The sequence below is a fragment of the Crotalus tigris genome, unplaced genomic scaffold (assembly GCF_016545835.1).
Source record: "Crotalus tigris isolate CLP2741 ecotype Arizona unplaced genomic scaffold, ASM1654583v1 scf7180000017576.4783729, whole genome shotgun sequence".
Lineage (NCBI taxonomy): Eukaryota > Metazoa > Chordata > Lepidosauria > Squamata > Viperidae > Crotalus > Crotalus tigris.
Genome location: NW_024096487.1, coordinates 401301 through 428185, shown reverse-complemented (window position 1 = coordinate 428185; position 26885 = coordinate 401301). Strand labels below are relative to the sequence as shown.

Here is a 26885-nt window from a genome sequence, read left to right as displayed (position 1 = left end):
CAGCTGCAGACCCACCCAAGGAGGGGAATCTTGAAGATTGCAACTCCTTGTGAAGGAGTAGCTGAAAAGTCAAGGGCCTTTTTTTACACCTCTTCTGACCAGCAGATGTATTCCTAAGCAAGCCAGGACTTTTAACTTTCACTTTCTGAACTTTTGCTTTTTATTTTTAAAATGTTAACTGACTGGTTGAATGCTGATTTGTTTCGACCCCTGCTGGATTCTTTCTGTTCTCCTTTTTTTGTTTTACTTCTTTGATTTATTTGACTGTTCCCATTCATTTCTGTCTTCCATACGGAAACAGGCAGAGGACTTTGGGTTTGTACTTTATTAACTTGCAAAAACATTTTGGATCAAATGGCCAGGAAATATTTTCCCTGTCTTTTTTCGCTGCCTCCCTGTTCCCTCCCTGCTTTGAGCCAACAACAGATCAGATTGCAGAGAGAAGGAGGAGGCTGACACCCAAGGGGGAAAACAGACTCTGGCTAACAGGGATGCAATCCTTGGCTGACTTTTTTTCAAAAGAGTTTAATGAATTTATAAACTTTGCGCAAAACATTTTTTAAAAAACAGACATCACATTTTTTAAGCCTATAAGAAGAATTTGTTTTTAAAACAGCAGATTCGTTGGGAAGAAATACAGATATGGGAATAACACAGATGGTGGAAAACGCTGAGAAGAAGAAATGTGATTTCCCAGTTATAAACTGTCCAGGAAGAAATATAGACTCAGAATATTTGATCCAGAACCAATTAAGATTATATTTGGGATGATTAGGGATTGAAGTGTTGGTAAATTTTCTACAAGTTGATTACAATAACAGCTTGTTAACAGAGGGTTCTGGAGTTTCAACTTTGTCTTTCTCCTATTACTGTTCACAATTTTTATTATTTTCATGTTCTTACATAATCCTGTTCATTATTATTGTTCTTTCTGTTAACTACTTGGTTATTAATATAGTTTATCAATGACAGGCTAAGAATTTGTAAGTAGATTTAATAGTTTAACAGTTTAAAATTCTTTTGGCCTGTTTCGCAAGGAGCGGGAAGCCAAAGTTGTTATACGATACCAATCCGCATTCAGCAAAGGAAGATGCTATGTGTATATGTGTTTTTTTAAGATATTTTTTTGTTAATATCCTTTCTGTTGTGGTTTTAAATATTTTGGTATTTTGTATTTTAATCTTTTTTCAATACACTAAAAAAATTGCAAAAAACTCTCCCTAAAATTAAAACTAAAATTAAAATAAATAGCGGTTTAGCATGGGGGTGAATCTAATCAGTAATTTCTTAATTCAGTTTCCTGGCTACAAAAGAAGTTTAATCTGATTTATGGACAGTAAAGGGAAAGCAGTGTTACAAATGTCATCGTTCAGAATCCCCAACTGCACACTGAATTTGTCTTTGCAGGAGTCATTCAACGATGCACAGCTGTGAAATATCACTACACATCATCTTCCCTGCCTCGCAACTTGCCTATTAATGTTACCAATACCATTCGCCAGGATGAATGGCATGCTCTTCGTAAGTGTCCCAAGCACATCCTTGTATGTGCACTATCAGAACCAAATTGCTATTTGGGGGAATTATCTTCAGGTCTCACCTAGAACTTTCTGCTCTCTCTCTCTCTCTCTCTCTCTCTCTCTCTCTCTCTCTCTCTCTCTCTCTCTCTCTCTCCCTCTCCCTCTTTCCCTCTCTCCCTCTCTCCCTCTCTGTATTTGCATGTTTTGTTTCTGTAGAGAATGATAAACATGAACATTAGCATCTCAATGAGAGATATATTCTTCTACTAGATGTATTAGTTTGCCATATGTGCCAAAAGCTAATATATGTGTCAAAAACAAGCATATTCCATATTTGCTCAAGGATGGTCTGCTGGATTGTTTACATATTTAACATTTGAATACCTCAGCAAGAAGTAGGTGGATATAAGTGGAACAAGTTGCTTGCAGGGGAATAGTTTGGATTCTTTTAGAAGCAAGGAACTGAATCAGACGTTTACCATCTTTCTTTCCAGATTTTTCCCCCAGAATTTCCAATTATTCAGTTGAAGAGGACTGAAATAAATATATGGTACTCTTTGATGGCTGAAAATCTACATGTTTACATCTAAAACGACCAGAAGGCAAAACCTCAAAAAGATGGTTGTAGGGAATTACAGTTCTTAATCATCTAATGGAAGTAGAGAAAAGAGCATCAGCAACAATTACTTATCTAGATTGAGTGAATCTACCTGTTCTGCAGTTACCATGTTTCCCTGAAAATAAGACCTATCTCGAAAATAAGACCTGGCTTGATTTTTACGCGTGTGCCTAATATAAGCCCTACCCCCAAAATAAGCCCTAGTTAAGACCCTGCCCACTCTGGGGTAAAAAGCCAGGACGAGAGTGGGCGGGTGGCCCCACATGCTCCACACCCACATACCTCAGGGCCCCCACAGCCAGGCCTCCCATGCCCCGATACTTGCCTTGCCTTGTGGCAGCAACACCATCAGCAGCAGCCCCATCCAGCAGGAGCCTGTGTGGCCACTGCTGGCCCACTTCTTCTCTGGCTGCTCGCCGCCGCTCATACGTATTGCTCATGGCCTCCATTTCGTTGGCAGAGGCCTTCAGGAAAGGCCTCTGCAGCCCAGAACGGAGCTCTAGGTTGACACATGCATTGCCCCCCAGGCTCTCTTTCACTGGCAGAGGACTTCAGAAAAGGCCTCTGCCAGTGAAATAGAGGCTGGGGGCAAGGCACGCTTGCAAGCAGCACCAACCAGCCACAGAAGAAGTAGGCTGCCGGTGGCCATGCGGACTCCTGCTGGACAGGGCTGTTGATGCCGCCACCGCAAGGCGAGATAGTGGGAGAAAAAAGACATTCCCCAAATAAGACAATGCCTTTTTTTGCAGGAAAAAAAAAATAAGACGGGGTCTTATTTTCGGGGAAAGGCTCTGAAGAGATAAAGCAATTTGGAGGAAATTCTGGCACATATTTCATTCTGGACTGAAAGATGCAGGAAGAATCTTGCATGTTTTTGTTCAAGTGTTCCTGACTTTCAAGCCAGCTATACCCATACAATGCTTATTATACAATGTTCAAGAGCTTATTTTTCTAGGATCATCATTTTGAGTTAGTTTATACCTTATACCAGGAAGGGAGTTAGTTTATACCTTATACCTGAGGCTGAATCATGATTTCATGCAGCTCTGCCAAAACATTTTGGCAGCCCTAAAACCACCTGAGTGGTTTCCTACTATTTTATGGTCACAAATCTGTAGAAATTGTTATGTAAACTCTAAAATAGCCTTGTCTCATGTGGTGAAAAAGGAAATCCTCCTTCTTCCAATCAGTGTTCTGATCCTATCCAATTGTGTGACACAACTTTATTTGTTGCAACACCTGCCTCTCAAAAATTAGAAAAAAGGTCAAAAGTAAAGTTCTATCCTGACTAAGCAATCTATTTTTTTTATATATTTTTGCCAAGGAAGCAATGGAGATATGATCAGAAAATCACTAGAACTCTAATTTCAGTGGAAGGATCATCTACCTTAATTCAGAGGAAAGTATTACTCCAACTTGTTGCTCTCCAGCGCAAATGAAAATCCTTCATGGTGGTTGAAATCCAATATATTTGGAGAGCATAAGATAGGAGAAACCTTAGCTTGCAATGCCTCCCCTCGTCTTCACTGCCACAATCCCGATCATTTATTAGGCCACTCCCATTATTCCTCTCCCATTTGCCTGGTCTGTTTACCTTCTTGAATCCTTATGAGCTCTTGTCAAGAGACAATCAGACTGAGACAGTGGCAGCATTACATCATAACATAGTGTCCTCTGAGACTATGGCAGTATTACATCCTAACATAATGTCTTCTGCGACCAATCATAGATGATCCCATATTCACAGCCTGGTTGCTCTGTATTGCACTGCACTACAGAACAGCCTGACTGCTTGAACATTTAAGGAAATTGCCTATTCATAGAGTCATAGATGATCCCAGAAAACAGAACAACACTAATCAACATATTTTCAGTGGGGCAGATTTACAGAGGTAATCCCTCCCTCTTTGCAAGATAATGATTCAGTTAAGAAAGAGACCTTATATAAGAAAGAGACCTTATATATTATAGGAAGTGCTAAGGCTTGGCTTGGCTGGCTTTCTTAATTGCTTTATACAGTTCTCAAAATTCACAAATATCCTGCCCTAATGTGTTGCAGATCTGTAAAGCAGCCTTTTCCACACTCATCTTTTCTATTTGTGTTGGACTTAGAACGCTAATCGGCTCTTGCAAGCTAGAAACCATAGTCCACATCAGTCTAGAGGGTGCCAGCTTTGAAAAAGACTGTCCTAAAGTTGCCCACATGACTCTCTGTGGGTTTTCTTCCTCTATTGTTCTCCTTCTTTCTTCCATGCACCAACAATGCCTCCTCTCAGACCTGCGGAGAATGACAGCTGGCTTCATTGGTATGGCGGTGTCCATAATCCTCTTTGGATGGATCATTGGCATGCTGGGTTGCTGTCAACAACATGAGCTCATGCAATATGTAGCTGGACTGCTCTTCCTTATGGGAGGTAATTTTTTTAAAAAATATTATTATTGTTCAAAATATTTTCGGATATAATCCTGGCCTTTGTATTATGCATTATATGCAATAAATCCATGCTTTAACAGAGGAATAGAGCCAGGGGTTCTCAACCTTGGCAACTTTAAGACTTGTGGACTTCAACTCCCAGAATTCCTCAGCCAGCTTTGCTGGCTGAGGAATTCTGGGAGTTGAAGTCCACAAGTCTTAAAGTTGCCAAGATTGAGAACCCCTGGAATAGACGAAAAGAACACGGAAGCAAGAATGCCATTATTTGTACTATCGTCAGTCATGACCAACCCTTGGCCACCCTATGGTACTTGTACCAACTCAAATACTTTTTAAGCAACTCGGCTTTAAAATGTTTGGAGAATTTTCATAGGAATGAATGAACAAAATAATAGTGTTCACCTATTAGGCTGTAACCTAAACTTCCCATACCGGTTAAATATGTAGAAAGCTCGCGCAATGTTGATTCGCGAGTATGAAGAGAGTATGCTGCGGTTTCTTTGCTAGATACAAGATTTTCCTCCCCTTATATGGGCATTGTTTAACTCTTCAGATACTACCGATCTCTGATTTTCACTAGCCCTTGCTAACGTACAGTAGCTAGTTTGATGGATGCTAGGAGTTGCCGTGCAGAATTAACGGAGCCCCCACATCTAAAGCAATCTTTCAGAGCTCTAGTAGTATGGTTTGCAGGAAGAAGTAAAGGCCTCAGGGTTTTCTATGGCAGTCTAGAGGCCAGTGTTGGAAGGCCACATTTCATTGAAACCATAGCTGTAAATTTTTTGCATCAACTGAACAGCTTGCCTCTGTGATATAATTTGTTTCCTGTCTCCCTTTCTAGGGCTGTTAGCTTTTCAACACTCCCCTATGGCTGTGCCATAAGCTGTAGTTCAGTGTTTCTCAACCTTGACAATTTTAAGGCATGTGGACTTCAACTCCCAGAATTCCACAGCCAGCAATGCTGGCTGTGGAATTCTGGGAGTTGAAGTCCACATGCCTTAAAATTGTCAAGGTTGAGAAACACTGCTGTAGTTAGAGGCAGGAATTAATACGTGAATAATCTTTCTCTTGTATGAAGATACATTTTAGCCAGAAGGAGGACTATCTTTTTAAAGTGCTGATTAAAATGTCTCCTCTTATTGCCTCTCCTTTGCATTAATTCAAACTTCAAATTTAGAAAAAAATTCTGTGCTTTGTTCATTGCTGACAGTCTGAGGGTTGCTTTTTTAAATATAATTTTATTTTTCCCAATTTATTTAAAAATGATGGACAAAACAATGTTTGTTTTTTTAAATGCAACCAAAAACTAAAAATACAAACTAATAAAGAAAAAACAATCAAACTTGTTTACCTATCAATAGTCACTGGTTTAGAAATTAACCCACTACTTTAATACAAACAGAACAATCTGATGATTATTAAAAAGGACAGCTATGGGGGGGGGCAATTAAAGAACTGATAGCTCAAAAGGAAGAGAACAAGCAAACTAAACTTCCTTCCTTCCTTCCTACCTACCATTTTCATATTGATAGGATTGGATGGTTAAACCTCTTAATAGAAAAAAATGAAGCAATGCTTGGCCACTGTTGTATTTACTTACCTGAAAGATAATTACAAACAAAATGATTTGTCTGTGTCGATTGGTTTATAACAAAATTACAAACAGATCACATGCATTTCAGGCATGGCTCAAAGCAGTAACTAAAGACTCTTATTTTTGTATATTTTAATATTAGTGCGAATGCATATTTATGCATAAAGTACATTTTGAGTTTTACAACATCAAAGCATATGAATATTTTTTTTTAAAAAAAAACAATGGTGTTTTAGCTGGCCAAAATTACATGGGACTGATGTCAACAAATACTACTAACTATTGAGATGTAGGAATGATTACTATTTACCAAGATAAGAGAGAAACACCACAAAGACTGTGTGTTTCCCTTCTCTGTTACTAGCATTTGGATTGTCAGATGATACAGATGTTAGTGGCTTTTTATGAAATTGCTATTTATAGGGTTGTATAGAAGCAGTGCAGTTCTATCATATGCTCAGTCTTTTTCCTTGAAAGTTTTACGGTAATCCCCAGAACCATTATCTAAAATCTGAATATTACAGTGCTTTTACTGAGTGTATTATGGTGCAGTTTTTGTGTGGCCAGATTAACACGCAGCCTGACGACAGTTGATAGAAGAGTTCAGACAAGCAGGGTGTCTACAGAATATGGTCCCAAAAGTCAATGGTGACCACAACAGTATGACTGAGGCTCCACCTTTTATTTATATGTCCACTGCATGTGCAGCACACACAAAAAATGGGCGAGATTCCACTGTGCCATCACAGCCATTTTGACTTTGGGGACTACACCCTGTGGCTCTCCTTGCAGATAAGTATTCAAAATGTAAAGATCAAAGAATCCAAAACAGCAGTAAAAACACCCAGTCAGTCAAGACAGCTGCATGCCAAGGAAGAGACAGGAATCAAAGAGTAATGAGCCTGAGGAAAAATCAGGAATCTGCCTGTACAAGAAAGTTATTTCATTTCTGTATTTTTGTGCGCTGCTGACAAAGATAAAAACTGGCAGCTTCACATGCCTGATTCTGCCTTTGGCAGGAAAGACATTACACATTGCTCTTGTTTTTTCTCTCTCTCTTCTCCTCCTTTTCAGGGACATGCTGCATCATTTCCCTTTGCACGTGCGTAGCAGGGATAAATTTTGAGCTGTCTCGCTACCCTCGGTACGTTTACGGATTACCAGAGGACATCAGCCATGGCTATGGCTGGTCCATGTTCTGCGCTTGGGGCGGCCTGGGACTGACGCTGCTGGCCGGATTCTTATGCACCCTCGCTCCTTCTCTCAATACCCCTCGGACTGTTGTACAGAAACCCAGACAGGAAAATGGAGCTGTGTGATGTGAATACCAGAGAGTCTTATTAGCCCACCGCCCGTTACCAGAACACAGTGTGGACATTTGAGATCTGCAAACCAGATTGGAACTAAGGGGTTCTATTGCTCTGGCAAAGTCGTGGAGGAATGCAGCCCGTGATTCTTCTGTCTGCCTGTTTCTGATTCACATCAACCGTCTGGGTTAATTCTTATTCCTGTTTTTTCTAAGAGGCAGTTTTCTGTTAAATAGGCTTGTGGTGCTATAAGACCTGTTGATCGTTTAAACGGCATCAGCTTTTTCTTAGGAGCAGAAGCCAATGTGAATTCTGTTTGATGCCAAGGAGTTTTATTTCCAAGAACTGGAAGGTCAATTAGAAGGGAAAGCCAAGGAAAAATCTGCCCAGTCTCAGAATTGATTCTCTTTTGAGCAGAGACCCAATGCTGGAATTGGCCCATTACCTTGCAGTAAACCTTGGTTTAGATGAAGGCTTTAAACATTCAGAGAGGGAAATATTCTCAGTCCAGGCTGTTCACTATCTGTATCTTGTTAGCACTGGAAGTCAATTATGCACTAAGTACTTTGGAGTAAAGTGCGTATTAGATTTCAGATGCTTGAAGAATATTTTCACAAGGGGGCAAGTTGCAATGATGTAATCACCCAAACTGACCAGTTCAGGGTTGCACAAATCTGATGTGGTTCTTTGCTCCCTTGCAACAAATCTTGCTGATTCAGTAGGAACCCTATGTTCATTTGCAAAGAAAAAAAAAATCACAGGCAAAGTGAGCAAGGGAGGCACGCCCACTCTTCAAATCATGTAGCTTCTCTAAAAGGCAACCTGAGATTTCTGGTCCACTTTCAATCCTTCCAGAATACAGAAGAAACTTTGTTTTGGAAAAGGAGCACAGACCCTAAAAATCTGACATTATCTTTTAACACATAAAGAGGCATAACTCATAAGAGGGGTCCACAGTATACAGATGATTAACAAGCTGAGCCTAACTCAGGAACATCAACAATGGTGCTGAAGGGAAGCCCTGGTCTTTCCTCATTGTAATTCTTTACCGTCTCCCCCAAAGACTGCACAGAACCCTTTGTTGAAGGGCTGTTTACATTGTATTTTGAAGTGGCATGTAATTAATTACTCAGTGCTAAAGTTAATGTATTCATGGCAAGTGTGATTTTTAAATGGAAGTTGTACATTTCAAGAGGCATTAAATTAAAAGGCTTGGTTACGTTAAAAGGAGAGAAATTCTCTGGCTTTAGATTTCTTCTACGTGTTATAGCTGCAAAAGAAAACCTGTTACATCATATTTAGTATCTCTACAGGAATAAGGAAGCACCATCTGATGAAAAATATCAGTCCTGGGAACCAAATCTCAAAGTAAACAGGCATTTGGAATCAGGACCAATTTGGCAGCAAAATAAGGAGCTGTTGACTTTTCCTCCCCCTTACTATTTTATATAATTTATCTAGGTAAGCAAACTGTTGTCTACCAATTACATATGTAGCCAACCTAACAAATGAACAGAAAGGAAGCAGGAATTGATAATTATTTACTGTAATACATTGGAGGCTATTTAGTGGCAAACTGTCAGCCTACTTATCAATGATAGCATATATTCCAACAAATCAGCAATTTACAGACTTGTTATATGCAAGAGGCCCACAAACAAATTTAACTCTAAGAACTTATTAATGCTTTTTCTAATGGAGTGATTTTCAGATAGGCAATGAAATTCAACAGCACCTATAAAAGAAGACCTTAATCTAAGATAGGGGTCTTAAAACTTGGTCCTTTTGACTTGTGGACTTCAACTCCCAGAATTCCTCAGCCAAGCATGCTGGCTGAGGAATTCTGGGAGTTGAAATCCACAAGTCATAAAAGGGCCAAGTTTGAAGACCCCTGATCTAAGAGAACTGTGGTGGCACAGTGGTTAAAATGCATATTGCAGGCTAACTCTGTCAACTGCCAGCTGTTCGATCCTGACCGGCTCAAGGTTGACTCAGCTTCTATCTTTCCGAGGTCAGTAAAATGAGGACCCAGATTGTTGAGGGCAATATGCTGACTCTCTAAACCACTTAGAGACGGCCACAAAGCACTATGAGGTGGTACAAAAGTCTAAGTGCTATTGTTAATCACTCTATTATAAAAACAGATGTTACACATGTTTTATATCCTTAAAGACAATTTATGGGCTAACCATAAAAGGAATGATTGTAGACTTAGAGAATATTTTCAAAAGGCAACTGGATTTTCTTGTTTTTTTCCCTTGAAAACTTTTCACTTCTCCAGTTTGTTTTTAAGGGAAAAAAACCAAGGAAGTCCAGTTGTCTTTTGAAAAGTACCTTTGGGAGAACCATGATCTGGACGACTGAGAATCTCCACAGAGACTTAGGGAGTACTAAGGTCCTATCAAAAAGTGATTGAACTGATAGGAAAGGGCACCCACAAAGCTACTGATAGGAAAGGGCACCCACAAACATACATGATTAAAAAAAAACTTTCTAAAGAAAATGAGATCATTTGTTCAAGAAAAAGGGAGAATCAAGAGGACAAGGGTCTCCAAAATGCCACAATATTACTTTAAAAATGCAATACATATTAGAATGTATATTGTGGATCAAATCTGAGAAAGTGCTATCAAATTTAAGAGGATAAGTTATCAAATCACATCAGAGAGAACATTAGAGTTAAGAAATTTTCTTCAATGAATAAGGGAAGTTTTATCCAAATAGAAAACTAGTGCAACTGGGGTGGGGGGGAGAATACATCCTTTAACAACACACAAACAAAATAAAAGATGAGTGAAAGATATCAGTGGGTATATATCAAATTAATAAACTAAATGACATTAACACTGTCAAGTGTATGTATGTGAGTGTATTCATATTCAAAGCAGGAAACTAGCTACAAAAATGGTTTGAGTCTTGGACAAGGGTACTAAATGTGGTCGAAGTCCAATTAATTCTTCACACTGGTCTTTACCAATGAGGATGCTCAGGCATCAATTTGTTTTTTCACAGCCAAACGGGTAACAAAGGAGAAAATTTTGGTCTGTGGTGACAGAAATAGATACATCTCTTGTTCTAGATCGGGGTGTCAAATTGCCGGCCTGCGGGCCAGTTGCATCATATGGAGGCCACGCCCACCACAGCTCTGGCAAAGCAAAAAAAGTTGTGATACATTGTGACACGTCATGTGATGCGGTGAGTTTGACACCTGTGTTCTAGATGGTATCTACTTCAGTTATCGTGTGTGTGTGTGTGTGTGATAAATTGAGATATTCCCAATCCCTACAGAAATCTTTGGCTCCTTGTTGCTCCTCCACCTTCAACTTAAATTAAAAAAAAAACCTAAGTTTTACCTCAGAGTTAAAAACAAATATAGTTTCATATCAAATGGTTTACAGATTTTGCCTTTAGTTGAAATTTTATATAGGTGTCTTCAGAATCCATATAGGTAAGAACTGAAATGCTTATTGTTAACAACCAAAGACAAATTGTGAAAGTGTACCAAAAATTCAAGCACAAAAGCAAGAGGGTTGTACACATGTTGGTGTTCAAGGAGATTAATGAGAGATGTTTCATATACATGAATATCCTGAATAATTAATATTTGTTCTCCATCTCCAACCAAATATAATAGCAGTCTCAGTCAGAGGAAACACTTATTAATTTTATTTTTTTCATAAGTGAAAGAAGTTCATATCATTCAGTTGCAAAAGTTACAACACTGAGCTTTTTGTATCAAGGCTTTACTATCCCATTCAGGAGCAAAAATCAGGCATAATATTGCAAATTGGCTTTCTTCTTGGCCTGCACCTCCAAAATTCCTTCCATGTAATCTTCATGGGTAAGTTCTGTTGCTCCGTGCCGAAGGGCAATCATTCCCTGACCCAAGGAAGTAAAAAGCATTCAGCAAAAGTGCAATATAGTTGACATAAGAAACTATAACTCTTTTGTTGTCCAAAGTCTCCATAGGTCAGCAGACTTCCAATGGAAACTGGCCAAACCTACTTACCGCTTCCACACACACAGCCTTGCACTGTGCACCATTGAAGTCATCCGTGCATCGCGCCAGCTCTTCGTAATTCACATCAGGACTGCAGAGAACAGAATTTCATTTTTTTAAAAAAAAATCTCAATGGGAAAGATATGATTTAATGTTGAACATAATCCACATAAACCATACCAATTTGCTCTTACTTTATTCTCATTTTTCTTGGAAATAGGGAAGGACAAGAAATAAAGACCTGACCTAATTCTGAAACTAAAATTCAACCTTTGTTGTGACATCTCGGATTTTACTACTGTAATGTTTTAGTACTATCTTCACAGTCATACAGATTAGAAACTTGCTTTTCACAAAATAGCTAAAATTCTGAAAAAGTGTAATAGTTTTTAGTTAACGGCACATTCTGAGGTAACTGATTGTTGCATACACTGAATAAAAATGATTCCATAATTCATAGTTCACCAACGTCATCCAAATTACATTCCCCTTCTGTTTAATACCTGACATTCATTTTGCGTGAATGGATCTGCATAATCCTGGCTCTGGCCTCTTCATTGGGCATTGGGAATTCAATCTTGCGGTCTAGCCGTCCTGAGCGTAGCAAAGCAGGATCTAGGATATCAACACGATTGGTTGCAGCAATCACCTGGATAAAGGACATCATTTTGTGGTTGGGCAGACACAGATTCTATATACCACAACTATCAAATCACGGTAATGGATGCGAGCAGTCCATAGTTTTCATGTATCCCCCAGATCAATTATGATACGGTGCATATTTTCATTTCACATTAAAAATAATGACTTAAAGCTATTAAAAAAACTTCAGTTTGGTCACCAATCTGATTTCTAACGTTACTCTATAATAATTTGATCACAGAACTGCTTCATATATTAACGACAGGCAAATAGTTACCTTGACTTGTGTGTTGGGTTGAAACCCATCAAGCTGATTAAGCAATTCCAACATGGTCCTCTGTACTTCACGATCACCAGCTTTTTCACTATCAAATCTGGTGGGAAAAACAAACTTTTCTTTTTTTATTATGCATTTTCTCTTTTGTTACTCATTTTCTGTAGAAATCCTCTTTCTACCTTTTGATATATATGTACAGATTTAATTAAAAGATTGCTTTGAAGTATAATCAACAAAAAAAAATCATTCCATGTTCTCACAGCCCATGCACTTAGCATACCATGTTATTATGTAAATATTGTTTCCTCCTATATCAGCAGTAATGGACCAATTGAGGAAAAGAATTTAATCTACTGTATTCTTCTATGCTGAGGCAGCTGAGGTCATAGAGTTTTGTTCTTCAGTTGACATCCACTGAGCCAAATACAGTTAATTTTACATAATTTGTTGCCAATGTACATTTAGAATCGTAATTGAAAACTATAAGGAAAAAAATCTCAAATACTGCCTTCTTCTACCTGAAAAGAAATACTACTAGGAGCCATGTATCTGGATTTCAGCATAGAGCCACAGCTGTAGAACAGAGGGCAAAATGCAGGGACTCTTCATAGTTTCTATCCTTTGCTCTTCCATCCAAGAGCATTACACAAATTTGAACAGAGCAGCAAAGAGCAACCAATAAAATCAATTTTAAAAAGAGATAACTGACAGATAAAAGTAGCTTCAAACTTTATTTTGACAAATAAACTTCATCTTTATTATGACAGAAAAAAAGGTAAAAGAACTTATCAAGATAAAACCGATTTGACTCTCTCTTATGTAGCCTAATCTAAGCCATTATCAGAATAAAAAGAAAAACATACATTAAGAAGCATGCAGGAAACTGAGCCTTTTCAAATACCTTGGAACCAGATATTAAGATCTATCAGTTCTTCAATTTATGCCGAGAAATGAGCTGGAAGTCAAGAGTCTTTACAGAACAGCTTCTAGAATCACATGCTCCCAGGGACAACCAGTTCACCAGACTAACCATTCTGAACAAACTGAAATCTAAACAACCTTATCAAAATGTGTCCCACATATATGACACTGCAGTTTTCTGGCCTATAAATCATACAACACCGGAGCTTCCGGTACAGGGCGACGGCGATGGTGGCTACTTAGTAGCCATCCAGCTGGGAAGGTGTCAGAATCGCGGAGCACAGCGTGTATCAGCTGGCCCGCGGTTCGGAATCCCCTTCCCGGGCAAAGGGAAGGGGTAGAGAACGCAGGAGTAGAGGTAGAACCCCTGAACCCCCTCTGGATTTATTCCTAGAGGGGGTAGAAGGAGTGTTCCCTCGGAGCTCCTGTTGATCTCCGCCTCCCAGCTGTTTTTGCTTCCTTTTGAAGCAAAAGAAACCGCCGCCTCTATCTCCGCGACTACAGCGTCTTGGTGAGTAATTTCCGAAGCGGACAGAGCGGTTTAAAGGATCTTTTTTTATATAGTTTAGTGTTTTATTTCTTTCTTTTAGTTAGTTTTGATTATCTCTCCTTTGTTCTTTTTTTTTGCTGGTATGGAGAGAGGAAATAAGATGGCGTTTTAAAAGTGTCGGAGTTTTTTTTTTTTTCCTTTTCTCTTTTGTCTTTTTGCTTTTAAAGTTTTGGACTTAAATGACTGCTTTTGATCTTTTTGTTCCTGGTATTGGATTTTTTCTCCTTTTTTCCTTGGACTTTTAAGGATTACAGTGTTTTGTCCCTTTTTTTAAAAAAAATTCTGTTTCCCTCCTCCCCCTTTTTTTCTTTGGGGAGAAGGGAAGAGAGAACTGCGATATATAAAATGGCTTCAAAGAGACAGCCGCCTTCTATAACATCCAAGGTGGTCTCCTCTCCCACAGCTTTAATTGCACAACCACAACAACAACTTAAACATGTACCACCGACCCAGCCACCACCCTCCCCTCCTTTGCCAGGCCCGTCAGTACAAGAGATTAAAGGCATAATGGGAGATGTTGTATCTCAAATTAGAGATGAAATGAAGCAACTAGTTACACAGATTAAATCTGAAATTAAGGAAGAGTTAAGTGGGATGAAGGTCTCACTAGAAGATAATAACACCATCTTGCGGCAAGATATAGTTGCAGCTGTATCAGGCTTGGCTACGGTGGTGGAGGAAGTGGCAGATAAAGTTGACTCTTTTGAGGAGAAATTCCAAGATATGGAAAGGAAGATGGAGACTTCACAAGAAGATATCCTTATGTTCCAGTATAGACAGATGGAGTATGCCCTGAGGATCAGGGGCCTTAAGGAAGATATGAATCAAGACCTGATGGAGGTGGTGCTTACTGACCTAGCTATTGCTCTGAATATGGATAAAGGAGAATTACGCAGAGAAGTGGAAAAAATTTACAGAGTTAACTCTTGGATTGCCAAGCAGAAGAATTTGCCTAGAGACGTGGTGATTTATTTTACAAAGAAGTCTCTGCGTAATGAAATTATACAAGTTTTTTATAATAAGAGATTCCAGATTGCTGCCCAAGATATCATCATTTTAAAGGAAATCCCATCAAAAATTTTAAGAAGTAGGAAAGATTTTGCTTTTCTAGCTAATGAGCTTAAAGCCAGATTGATGCCATTTAGATGGGAGATCCCGATGGGTATTGTTCTGAGCCATGCGGGGATGCGTTATAGGTTGAATATGGTTGATAAAGCCAAAGAGTTCTACAACACGGTCCTGGGTGCAGGCTCAGTTCCACCTGTTCAGAAACCCCTGAGTGGCAAAGAGTTGGAGCAATCTGAAGCACTAGGTCTGGTTTCTGCTGGGATGCTGCAAGCTGAATGGCAACGTCAAACGGAGGTCAAAGAGCAGAGAATGACCCGTGCAGCTTATAGACGTAAGGAGAAAGAGCAACGCAAGAGAGAGGCTAAAGAATCTTCTTCCGAAAGTGTTTCATCGCCGATGGGAGGAGCAAGACCCAAGAGTTCTGCAACACATGAAGGAATGGCAGATCTCCAGGGAGTCTTCTCCAGGCTCCTGGCCAAGGGAGATGGCAAAGTTCCTGACCTGGAATGTTAACGGATTGAATTCTCCACAGAAAAGAAAGAAAATCTTTTACTATTTGAAGCAACATAACAATGATGTTATTTGTCTACAGGAAACTCATATTTTACTTAAAGATCAGAAATACCTAGTTAATGCCCGTCTGGGATCTCACTTTGTATCTTCTGCTCCTGGGAAAAAGGGGGGAGTGGTTATCTATGTGAAGCAAAATTTACCAGCTTGTCTGGTAGAATCAGATCCCCAAGGAAGATATGTGATGATTGAACTTGGTTTGTATGGTAAGAAAATACTCATAGTGGGACTTTATGCATCAAATCAGCAACAGGAACAATTTTATAGATTGCTACATCAAAAAATAACTTTGCTGGACTATAGATCCGTGGTATTAATGGGTGATTGGAATGGCGTCTTAGATATACAAAGGGATAAGAAAGGTTCTTCTCCTCTTTTTAAACAGGCAAAACTACCTAAAGCTTTTTTTGATATGAAGGAGGATTGGGAACTAAGGGATTATTGGCGGGAATGTAATCAAGAGGAGAGAGATTTTACCTTCTTCTCAGATAGACACCAATCCTTTTCAAGAATTGACTTTTTTTTAATTACAACGGACTTATACAATAGAGTAAAGAATGTAAAGATTTTTCCTAGGTCGCTGACGGATCATAGTCCAGTTTGGATGGAGCTGACTCAAGAAAAAGAGGAGATAAGATCCTGGAGGGTGAATGAAAACTTATTTAGACAAGAAAAGAATATTCAAAAGCTAAAGGAGTCTTTAAAGGATTATTTTGCTTTAAATATGTATAAGGGGACTTCAATGTCAATGGTATGGGATGCAGGTAAAGCATTTATGCGTGGGATCTTGATAAAAATGAATAATTCTCATAAGCGAAGCCAGATTCAAAAACGTAAAGAATTGGAGGATGAAATTAAGTTAAAAGAAAAGTCTTTGATTTTAAATCCTTCAGATGAAAGCATTAAAGAATCTGTAAAGTTGTTAAGAGCACAATTTAATATGTTGCTGGTGGATCAAACTGCAACTAACTTATTGTTTATGAAACAAAATACATTTTGTAATGCCAATAAACCAGGGAGATGGCTGGCCTATCAATTAAGAAAGAAGCAGAGACAGAGGATAATAGATAAAATAAATTATAAGGGCAAATTAGTCTTTCAGAAGGAATTGATTAAGAAATCTTTTTTAGATTATCAAAAATTATACAAATCTACTAATGTGCAAATCCTAGATATAAATATTTAAGTGAGGCTAGTTTTCCCAAACTGACAGAGGATCAGAAACATGAAATTAATGGCTTAATTACTAAAGAGGAAATTGCGATAGCAATTAAACAATTGAAACTAGGGAAAGCACCGGGTACGGATGGGTTGACAGCTGTTTACTACAAAGTTTTAATGGAGGAGATGATCCAACCACTAGGCGATCTTTTCAATGATATCTTACAGGGCTCAGAGATTCCTCCTTCATGGCGTAGTGCTTTTATTTCTTTGATTCCAAAAGAGGATCAAGATCTTACTTTACCAAAGAATTATAGACCTATATCTCTTTTAAATGTGGACTATAAGATATTTGTAAAAATCTTAGTAAATAGGTTTTTGAGGGTTGTGCATCATCTTGTGCATAAAGATCAATCTGGGTTTATAACTGGTAGGTATATGAAAAATAATGTTAGACAAATCATTAATTTATTAGAATACTTAGACAAGAATAACCAAGTCCCTGCAGGGCTGATATTTTTAGATGCTGAAAAAGCCTTTGATCAATTGAATTGGCATTTTATGTTAAGAGTAATTGAAAAGATGAATTTTGGTGAAAAGATATTACAAGCTCTTACGGTAATATATCAAAAACAAACGGCACAACTTATTGTTAATGGAGGTTTGTCAGAGGTATTTACAATAGAAAAAGGTACTAGGCAGGGATGTCCACTATCACCGTTGTTGTTTGTCTTAACATTAGAAATATTGTTGATCAAAATTCGAGACTCGCAGGAAATTAAAGGAATAAAAGTTAATAAAAAAGAATATAAGTTAAGAGCCTTTGCAGACGACTTGGTGGTTACTTTGTCGCAACCTATTAGTTCTGCAGTAAAGTTATTACAGTTAATTCATCAATATGGTTTGGTTTCGGGTTTTAGGATTAATGTTAACAAGACTAAAATCCTACCTAAAAATATGACTATTCAGGAGAAGCAGACTTTGGCTAACTTGACGGGTTTTGAAATTGTTAATAAGGTAAAATATTTGGGGGTGATGCTATCTGTTTCTAATGCAAAATTATTTAAAAATAATTATGACAGGTTGTGGGTTAGTGTACAGAAAGACTTGAAGAATTGGGAGAAGCTGCAACTATCTCTCATGGGAAGAATTGCAGTGATAAAAATGAATATTCTACCCAAGTTTCTTTTTTTGTTTCAAATGTTACCGATTTTGAAGAATGAGACTAATCTAAGTGAATGGCAGAAGGGTGTTAATAAATTTATTTGGGCAGGGAAAAAGCCAAGGGTTAAGTTTAAAATTATGCAAGACTTCCGTGAAAGAGGTGGACTCAAGGTACCAAATTTGAAATTATATTATGATGCGGTGGTTTTAACATTAATTAGTGACTGGGTAAATTTGACAAATCTTGAGATACTCCATCTAGAGGGATGGGACTTACTTTTTGGGTGGCATGCCTATTTAATATTCAATAAAAAAGTGGATTGGGCTTTTAAATCTCACATTATAAGAACTTCTTTACTTAGGATTTGGAGAAAATATTATAAAAGTGATTTTAAAGTACCATTATGGGCTATACCCTGGCATGCGATAGAAGGAATAAAAAGAGGTGTTAAAATGGACATGGTGTCTTATAGACAGCTACTCAGATGGGATGGACAAAATTGGCAATTAAAATTACGGGAGGAGTTAGCACAAGAAAATATTATTTATTCTTGGTTTCAATATAGGCAATTAGCAGACAGATGGAAGGTGGATTGCAAGGTGGGTTTTCTTAGAGAAGATGAAAATCTTATTAAGCAAGTGAAGGATCAAAGACAAGCCCATATTAAGAGAATTTATGGGGTGCTAGTTGAATTGGACTCAGAAACGGAATTAATTAAAGATTGTATGATTAGATGGGCCCAAAACTTTGGTGAATCAGTCCCATTGGATACATGGGAAACCATTTGGGTAAGAAATGTCAAATTTACACAGGCACAGAATTTAAGGGAGAATTTTTATAAAATGTTTTATAGATGGCACCTTGACCCACAAAAAATGTCTTTCATGTACCCGGACTTACAGCCTAAATGTTGGAGATGTGGTTGCTTGGATGCCACCTATTACCACATTTGGTGGTCGTGCAGAGAGATAAAAGCATTTTGGATTAAGATATGGTGGAATATTCAGAGAATTTTTAGAAGGAGGGTAAAATTTACTCTGCAGTTATTTTTGTTGGGTATAGTTACTGATTGTGATACAAAGGAGGTTATATTGATGTTAAATTTGATTACAGCCGCAAGGCTGTTAGTAGGACAATATTGGAAGAAGGAATCCTTGCCTACACTGCAGGAATGGTTTTTTAAAGTGTCTTATTTGGCGGAAATGGCAAAGATTTCGGCTTTTTTAAAGGAACAAACGCAAGAGAAATTTCTTGCTGTTTGGGATAAATGGATAGAATTTATACAATTTAAATTGGATATAAAAAAATATCACATTGCCTTTTCATAATTCTTATTTCTATATACATATACATATATTTCAGTCTTATTTTTTTTTCTCTTTTATATATAATTTTTTTAATTCTTTTTTAATTAAGCCTATATTCTGCTCTGGGAAGCTCGGGGGGGGGGAAGGGGGGTGTTTTGGGGGGGGATGGGGAAGGGGATGTTATGTTTAGTTTTTTGTATATGTTGTTTTCTGTTTTTGTATTGTTCTATTTTTTTCTGTTTTTTTGTAAAAACTTATAAAAATTTTCAATTAAAAAAAAAAAATCATACAACACCAAGGCTGGATCTGACTTACCCAGGAGCAGATATACTTGGTGTTTAAGGCAGAACTGTGCAAAAGCACATCTGGCCTCGGTTACCACCTAAGACGACCAGAAATAAAATGGATCTAAGAGAACTTATAAGATAAGCTTGATTTTTAAAAAGGAAAACTATTCCTTGATTATCAGCTCTCCTGATAAACAGCATTCTTTAATTTACTCATGCTCGAATTACACATTGTAAGACTCATTTCCTCAAAAAATAAATTCTCATGAGTTTAGAGCTATGTATCTACTGTTCATAAAAGATGTAATACTATATTTATATTTAATAGTAAACACATTGACTGTGTGACTTCAAAATGACAAAACACGCACAAGAGCATTTGTGTTTGGCCCAGGGCCCGAGGGGAATGATTACCACTGGAGGAAGCTGATGGGGTAAGAAGACCTCATCCCTGTCCCATCCATCTCTTAATTCTGGTTTCAGTATAGTTTTTGTAATCTTAATCTGTTTAAATGTTTTAATATTTTAATTATTTTTCAACTTCTTTTATAACTTGTAAGCTGCCCAAAGTCGCCTTACAGGAGACACAGGCAGCATAAAAATTTAATAAATAAACAAACAAGAGAATATGCCAGCAGGTGAGTGCAAACCTAAGAATTGCAGGGGTATAATATAAATTAAAGGGGAAGAAGCTAAGCAAGAAAAAATCTAAAAGCATCTCAATCCGATTTGAACATGTTCAAAGCTACAGAACACTGACAGATTAAAAATGAAGTTGGCAGTAACAGAATGGACTGTCTCATAATTGCTCATAAATGCTTGCTATTCAATAGGTACACTTCACACTAGACTTTACTGCAAACAAAAAACTTCTCAATTATTATCTGGTTTTACTACTATAGTAGCCAGCATACAGCATGTGTAATCCTCTGAACTTTGTTCCCTACCACATGCTAATTGTAGGTTAGATAAAAAAATGTATACAGTATATATTCTTGAAGAGTTGGGAGTGATACTAATTAAGAACCAATCTCCAAAGGAACACCATTGCCATAGTTGGGATATATGAAGAGAGCCGGCTCTATCTTAAAACTTGTAGACTGAGAATACAGCTCCTACCTCTTTGTGCCAATGGCATCAAGTTCATCGATGAAGATGATAGAAGGTGCTTTCTCCTTGGCCAATGCAAAGGCATCGCGGACCAACTTGGCTCCGTCACCAATGAACATCTGCACCAATTGTGGACCAGCTAATTTCAAGAATGTAGCCTAAAACAAGGCAAGAAATAGGATATATGTTCTCTATGTTCTGCCATAGTGCAGTACTCTAGTTAACAACAGAAATGGTATTAAAGATAATATTTTGCAATCTATAATGTCAGAGCAATTTCGTTCAGCCCTATATTCAGTGTGGAAATCATTAAATCACAGGTAGCCATCCAACTCCCAAACTGAAAACATATGGCAAGAGGGAATCTACCACTGTTTTAAACAAATCTTTCCATTGCTCAATAAATCTAACTATACGTTCATCTTAATAGACTCGGGTTGGTTCTTGTCTTGTTCTTAATTAAAACAGAAAACATGTCCATTTTTTTTGGGCCATATGCTTTTTGTGGATTGCTAACACATTTCCCATTACTCTCCTCTTTTCTGCAAGCAATCATCTGCAGTTCCCTCAACTCCTTCTCCTGAAGTTTGGTTTCTAGGTTCCTTATTGTGTTGGTTACCTCTCTGTTTCTTTATAGCCATTTTAAAGTGTTGGAGAACAAAATCCAAGAAAAACTAGCCATGCAGAGAATACATTTTCGTAGACCACAGCAGAGCTATTAGAAATCTATCAAAGACACAGAATACTAAATTAAAAATTAGGGGAATAGGTTCTCTGTCAGTACAATGTCTTTAGTAACAAAACTCCCCAGAAGCATTACATACACCTTGAGAAGCCATCAGGTTTTACCTTTGTCTGTGCAGCACAAGCCCTGGCCAAGAGAGTCTTTCCTGTTCCGGGAGGTCCATACATGAGCACCCCTTTAGGAGGCTGGATTCCCAGGTTTTCAAATTTCTCTTTATGATTCATTGGCAGAACTATCGCTTCTACCAGCTGTAAAAACAAAAAGTAAACGAAATCATCTTCGTAACTGCTGAATTGACGCTGGCTCAGTAATCCTGATTACAGAACAGGTTAAAATTACAAAGACATCTAAAATGTTTTCAAAGCTATGCAAATATTAAGCCAAATAAATGGAATTAGTTAACATCTCCTTACCTCTTGGATTTGTTTATCTAGCCCTCCGATATCACTGTATTGTTCTGTAGGTCTCTCATCCACTTCCATGGCTTTCACCCTTGAATCGTATTCTGTGGGCAAGGTTTCCAAAATCAGGTAGGAGTCTTTGTTTACTCCCTGCAAAAAGAAATCCACAAAAGGGCTTTTTTTCTTTTTTAATTCTACCTCTCCCCCATTTTTCTCACATCTTACTTATGCAGTTATTGAGAGGGTGGAGGAGAGAAATGTACTACTATTATAAATGAAATAGACTCACTACATAGTAACATGAAAAAGCAGGTGAGGAAAAAAGAGGGCAGAATCCATTATTTTCAGTAGCGTAAGAAATATTAAATTTTCCCTTAACATTATTATTTCAGAACATTAAATGTGATAAGCACTGCTGTCTCTATTTATTCTATTAAAATGAGAAAGAAGATGTAAGCTTTTTTGTTATTTTATGGCACTAAACAGCTTTGAGATGAGAGAAAAGCAATAGATGATACAATACAAAATGGTAATTTAAATTACAGCTGAAATTAACTATACCAAGATTTAGCCTTAGAGAAAATACATATTATTAAATATATATTATTAAAACAATATTAGGCCATTTTTCTGTTAAAGAACTATAGGTGTTTGCAATCTGAATTCATTATCTATCATACTTGAAACTACTGGTCAGCATAAAATACTTCCCAACCACATTGCAAGAGAGACCTACTAAGGATTGAATAAAGACTGCATAGTCATAAGGATTAACTGGAATAAGCAAACTTACAAATATTGTGAAAGTGATAGAAACACTGGGTTATCAATGAACTTGCTTTGTTTTTAAAAAACAAAGTATGTTTGGTTATTCATTCTTAAACAGCATAGTAACTACTCACCACTAGATCGCCAGGCTTTAACTTTTCAGCATCAACTAACCCAATCACAGGCAGAAAGTAAGTCTGTTGAAGAAGAGGCAACAAAAATGTTCAGCTTGACCTAAATCTTATCAAAATTGTTCATATACCTTATTTTGTGAACTAGCAGCGATTTTCACTTTAGATGCAGCATGTGCTGGATTAAAATTGCAGATGCTTGTTAAGAACAAAATAGTTTATCTTAATTACAGTATTTATTTCAACTTTGCCTTTTTATGCAAAGAGGCACAAAGCAGTTAAAATATATTCTGCATCTAACATATATTCTTAAAATGACAGAAATCAAAGTAGAAGAACATTTCAATTTAAAACCTTAACCTCAAAAATGTCTGAACTCATACATTTTAAACATGAGTGGGAACATAAAAAGAGAAGGCTCTTAACAGATCACACTATGATCTAGACTAACCTTCTCCAAACTGGACTTCTAGATATATGAACAACTTTAGAATTCTCAAGCATGGCCACTACTGAGAAATCTGGAAGCTGAAAGATGCATATCTGGAGGACATCCATTTGGAGAAGATTAATTTTGAATATCATGAGATTTACCAAATCAGACCATATAGGAGTATCACTCAACTGTTTTTTCCACGTTCAAGAAATTATATTCAATTCTAGGTATCATTAGTGAGAAGGATGTCAAGCACCACACATTGTTGAGAGCCTCTGCCAGTGGAATGGTCAATATTGAGCTGAATTTTATTAATATAAGGCAACATCATGTATTTATATAATTAAAAACATTTTATTATGCTATTTTCACCTGTCGAGTAGAGGTTTTGATGACAGCACACTTGCCCTTCCTTTGTGAATCAAGGTCAATATTTGCTCCATCTTCTTCCTGGTCATTGGGATCAACATCCAGCAGCTAACATGCAAACAGATCAGATGTAAACATAGTTACATTGGTCAAGCATACAATGCTATCGCAATATGTATTCCTATCATTCCCAGCAGCGGATAAAAGCATTAGATATTTAGTCAGAGTTAATGCAGAAGTTCTTCTATACAGGGTCTTCAAAATGTTATAGACCCACCTCTCAAAAAGTGACAGTTTTCTTTTATTGAGAAAAGCAGGGTCCTCACAGAAATAGGTAAAATAAACTATAAAGTAATAAAATAATCTATTTATTGTTATAAATCCTAGTTGGTGTAATCAGGCAGTAGATCATTTATTTTAGCCTAGCAAGCAAATTATGGCAGTGATCCTGTTTCTTCCTGAAAGGCAAATGTTTATGGAATCAACTTCACCTATAACAACCTAACTGTACTAAAAAATATGCACTTTTTATATTTACCTTTCTATGAAAATAGCCAGGTTAGCAAAATAGAAATGAATTTGACTCTTGTATTTGCAACCTGTCATCCCATAAAACACTTCAAAAATAATTTCTTCCAGCATTTTCCTTAGTTTTTTTTGAAAAACAGGATTCCTGATTTGATTGTAATCACTGATGTATACATGCTTACTCTGAAATAAGACTCATTATTCTCTTTTACAAATGTTTTAGATTGCACCTGAGAAATTATATCAAGAAAGAATATCAAGTCAGATTATTAAAAAGTGACTTCTTTTTTAAGCAGGGCCAAGTTATAATAATCTTCTCAGTTTTGCCTACCCCATTTCCTATTCTTTTCTTCAAGGAATTCACTCATACCAAAATTACAATATTTATAGATGCTATAGGCTATATATTTTACTGTAAGAAACATACCTCTATGACATTGGATACAAGGTATGGCAGAGTTTTATTCACTTTGATCTTTTCGCTGTTTTCTTTAATCTTGTCTTTCATTGCCTGTAACTCATGAGTTACTCTTAGAACTTCACTCTTCATGATCTGAAAATCCAGAACAATTATTTTTTAAAAAATATTTCCTGCAAATCCTGAAAGAGATAATAAAAATGGGGAAAAGGCTAGGAACTGAATGAGAAAATGAAATAGCAAAATTACTTGGCTTTAATAGAGGTAATTGGTTTTGTAGAGTTTATTTTCTTGGGGAAAAAAACCAAATCAACAATTATTTTTAAAATGCGGTGTAGCAAGTCCCTTTGAAAACTAAACAAGGAGCAGTATATGGCCATCATACATTCATGTGATAACAAGGGAAATAAAGGCCACTTTATTTCATACCATAACACAGATGTAATGTTGTATAAAGCTAGGAGACACAGCTTGTGGGAATATACCAGAATGGGCAACTTTCCATGAGTCAAGTTAAGCTGTGTATCTGTTATCTCAGTGAACAAATTTAGAATTGGATTGAAAGGTTGACTTTTAAATGGTAGAAACAGATTGCATCAGAGATATGCAACCCATAATCCTGGCCTGCACAAATGCAGCCCACCAGCATTTTTTTTAAAAAAGTAATCTGTCCCAAGAAACACCCTGCCGAGTGCATTCAAGCCTCACTGCTACCACCAGTTCCAGCACTGCTGCCATCCCACTAGTCATCTAGCAGCTGATTGACACACCAAGTATTTCTTTGCAGAGCCAGTTAATTATCTTTATCAATGTGGCACTTTCTCCTCTATGAGTTATGCAGGCCTGCCATAGTCCTAACAATGATTTCTAGAGAACATGGTGTGGCCTCACAAAGAGCTCTGGTAGTACTGACTTGTCAACATTGTAACAGGGGCCACACCAAAGGTAAGCTGGGGAGAGAAGTCTCCAATCTGCCTTCATGTCACTTGGCTACCTCCAGAAGGTTTGGGCATCTCCTAGTTGCCATTTCTAACATTTATAAGACTGAATCTTTTGCTCTCTCACCAGGATTGCATGCTATTGCTTACCTCCCTGTAATCTTGTTTAAAAGCCTAAATCTGCCCTTGAGCAAGCTATAATCAAGGCATTCTTTCTCTCCAATAAGTCTGCTTAAGAATCAGCACCAAGGTTACAGAACAGCCTCCCCACAAGAGGCTTTGCCCTGGAGCAGAGTTTCTCAACCTTAGCAACTTGGATGGACTTCAACTCCCAGAAAGCATTGATTCCCAGACAGCGCTGCTCGAGTCAAAGGAGCCTCAACTAGCTGCTTTTAAAAAGGCGTTGGGAGCACTTTGGGGTCAGCCCGTTTTAAAAAACATTTGCTTGTCCATTCTGTCTATAAAAGCAGATCAAAAGAAAGGCCTGCTAAGTGTAACTTTTAGTGGTGGAGGAAAAAAATGAAATACTCAGATGCCCCGAATCACAAAGATAAGATAATCTTTATTGTCATTTTTCACTATGAGCACACTGGCCAACGTTAAAAATGAAATTCTGTTGCCTGCTCTCAAAAGTATATATCTATCCATACACATGCATGACACACATATACACACGCTATATACATACACACACACGTTAATCACTGTCCATTTTGAATACATAGTGGAAAAAGGAAACTTCACAAGGCTGATGCTATATGGAACAAAAAGGCACCCATACAATTTGTAGGCACCCTAGAAAGAAGAGAAACTTTTTAAGTCCAGGCCTCCAAGGCGGGAACCCCCGGCTAAACCTACCTTGATCTCGCTATCCAGCAGGCGGGTACGCTGGACGATCTCTTCCGTGGACATCTTCAACACCTCTTCCCCGATGCCATCCTAGAAAGAAACAGCCAGTCATGGCAAAAGGCAACACGCAGCCTCTGCCGACCACGGACCTTCCCAGCCAGGCCGGTTCCTGAGGGAATTTCTGCAAGCCTCGGCCACAAGGCAACTGCTCTCACGACTATTGCCCACCGGCCTCTCATTCTCGGCAACAATCCCGTCCCCGGCTTTACTTACCTCCGCCTCATCCCAAACTGACGCCATTTTTTCTCCTCAGGAGAAGGCCTGACGTTTGAATTCCGGGTAGCAGATACCACACGCTGGACAAAAACAGCACCAAGGGTCCTGTTCTCTGCCGTGAAAACTAAAACTTTTCTGTTAGTGCCGCCACCACGTTGGTCTCCGGCGCCCTTTCAATTGATCAGTTAGCTTGAGCGACTTGTCGAATCTACCAAGTTTGCGGTGTCCTGATCACGTGATCGCGTCCAAATGAGCTGAGTGATGGCATTTTCTCAGTTCCGCGGCGGTGATCTCGCCGCCATCTTAGTCAGGGGCAAGAGCGGAAGCCCGCCTTGAGTCAACAGAGATAAAAAATAGACAGAGTCGCACGTGGCTCCACATAGGCCGATTTTCTCGGGTATCCGGAGGAAAACGTTACCCGTGTGAGCGGAGCTCGGACGCCTTCAGTGTTGTTCTGAAATTTCACCCATGGTTTTCAATTTTTCAAACCCTTT

The 26885-nt window shown here is 38.0% G+C and overlaps 2 protein-coding genes across 2 annotated transcripts in view; one reads left to right on the top strand and one right to left on the bottom strand.

The window, feature by feature from the left end:
* Nucleotides 1-8218, top strand: part of LOC120314412 (transmembrane protein 178B-like) — a 28386-nt gene extending 20168 nt beyond the window's left edge. Inside the window, exons 2-4 of the mRNA XM_039357480.1 lie at nucleotides 1408-1521; nucleotides 4416-4553; nucleotides 7242-8218. Coding sequence (XP_039213414.1) covers nucleotides 1408-1521; nucleotides 4416-4553; nucleotides 7242-7486 — 497 coding nt within the window. The 3' untranslated portion in view covers nucleotides 7487-8218. The remainder of the gene's footprint in view (nucleotides 1-1407; nucleotides 1522-4415; nucleotides 4554-7241) is intronic.
* A 3024-nt stretch (nucleotides 8219-11242) lies between these two features.
* PSMC3 (proteasome 26S subunit, ATPase 3) lies at nucleotides 11243-26703 on the bottom strand. Its single transcript, XM_039357466.1, has 12 exons — nucleotides 26389-26703; nucleotides 26125-26205; nucleotides 24338-24463; nucleotides 23386-23490; nucleotides 22581-22643; nucleotides 21691-21828; nucleotides 21382-21525; nucleotides 20542-20690; nucleotides 12394-12490; nucleotides 11978-12123; nucleotides 11484-11565; nucleotides 11243-11353 (listed from the first exon to the last, which is right to left on the bottom strand). The coding sequence occupies exons 1-12, from the start codon at nucleotides 26413-26415 to the stop codon at nucleotides 11243-11245; spliced, it is 1269 nt and encodes a 422-aa protein (XP_039213400.1). The 5' UTR covers nucleotides 26416-26703.
* Between the last annotated feature and the right edge of the window lie 182 nt (nucleotides 26704-26885).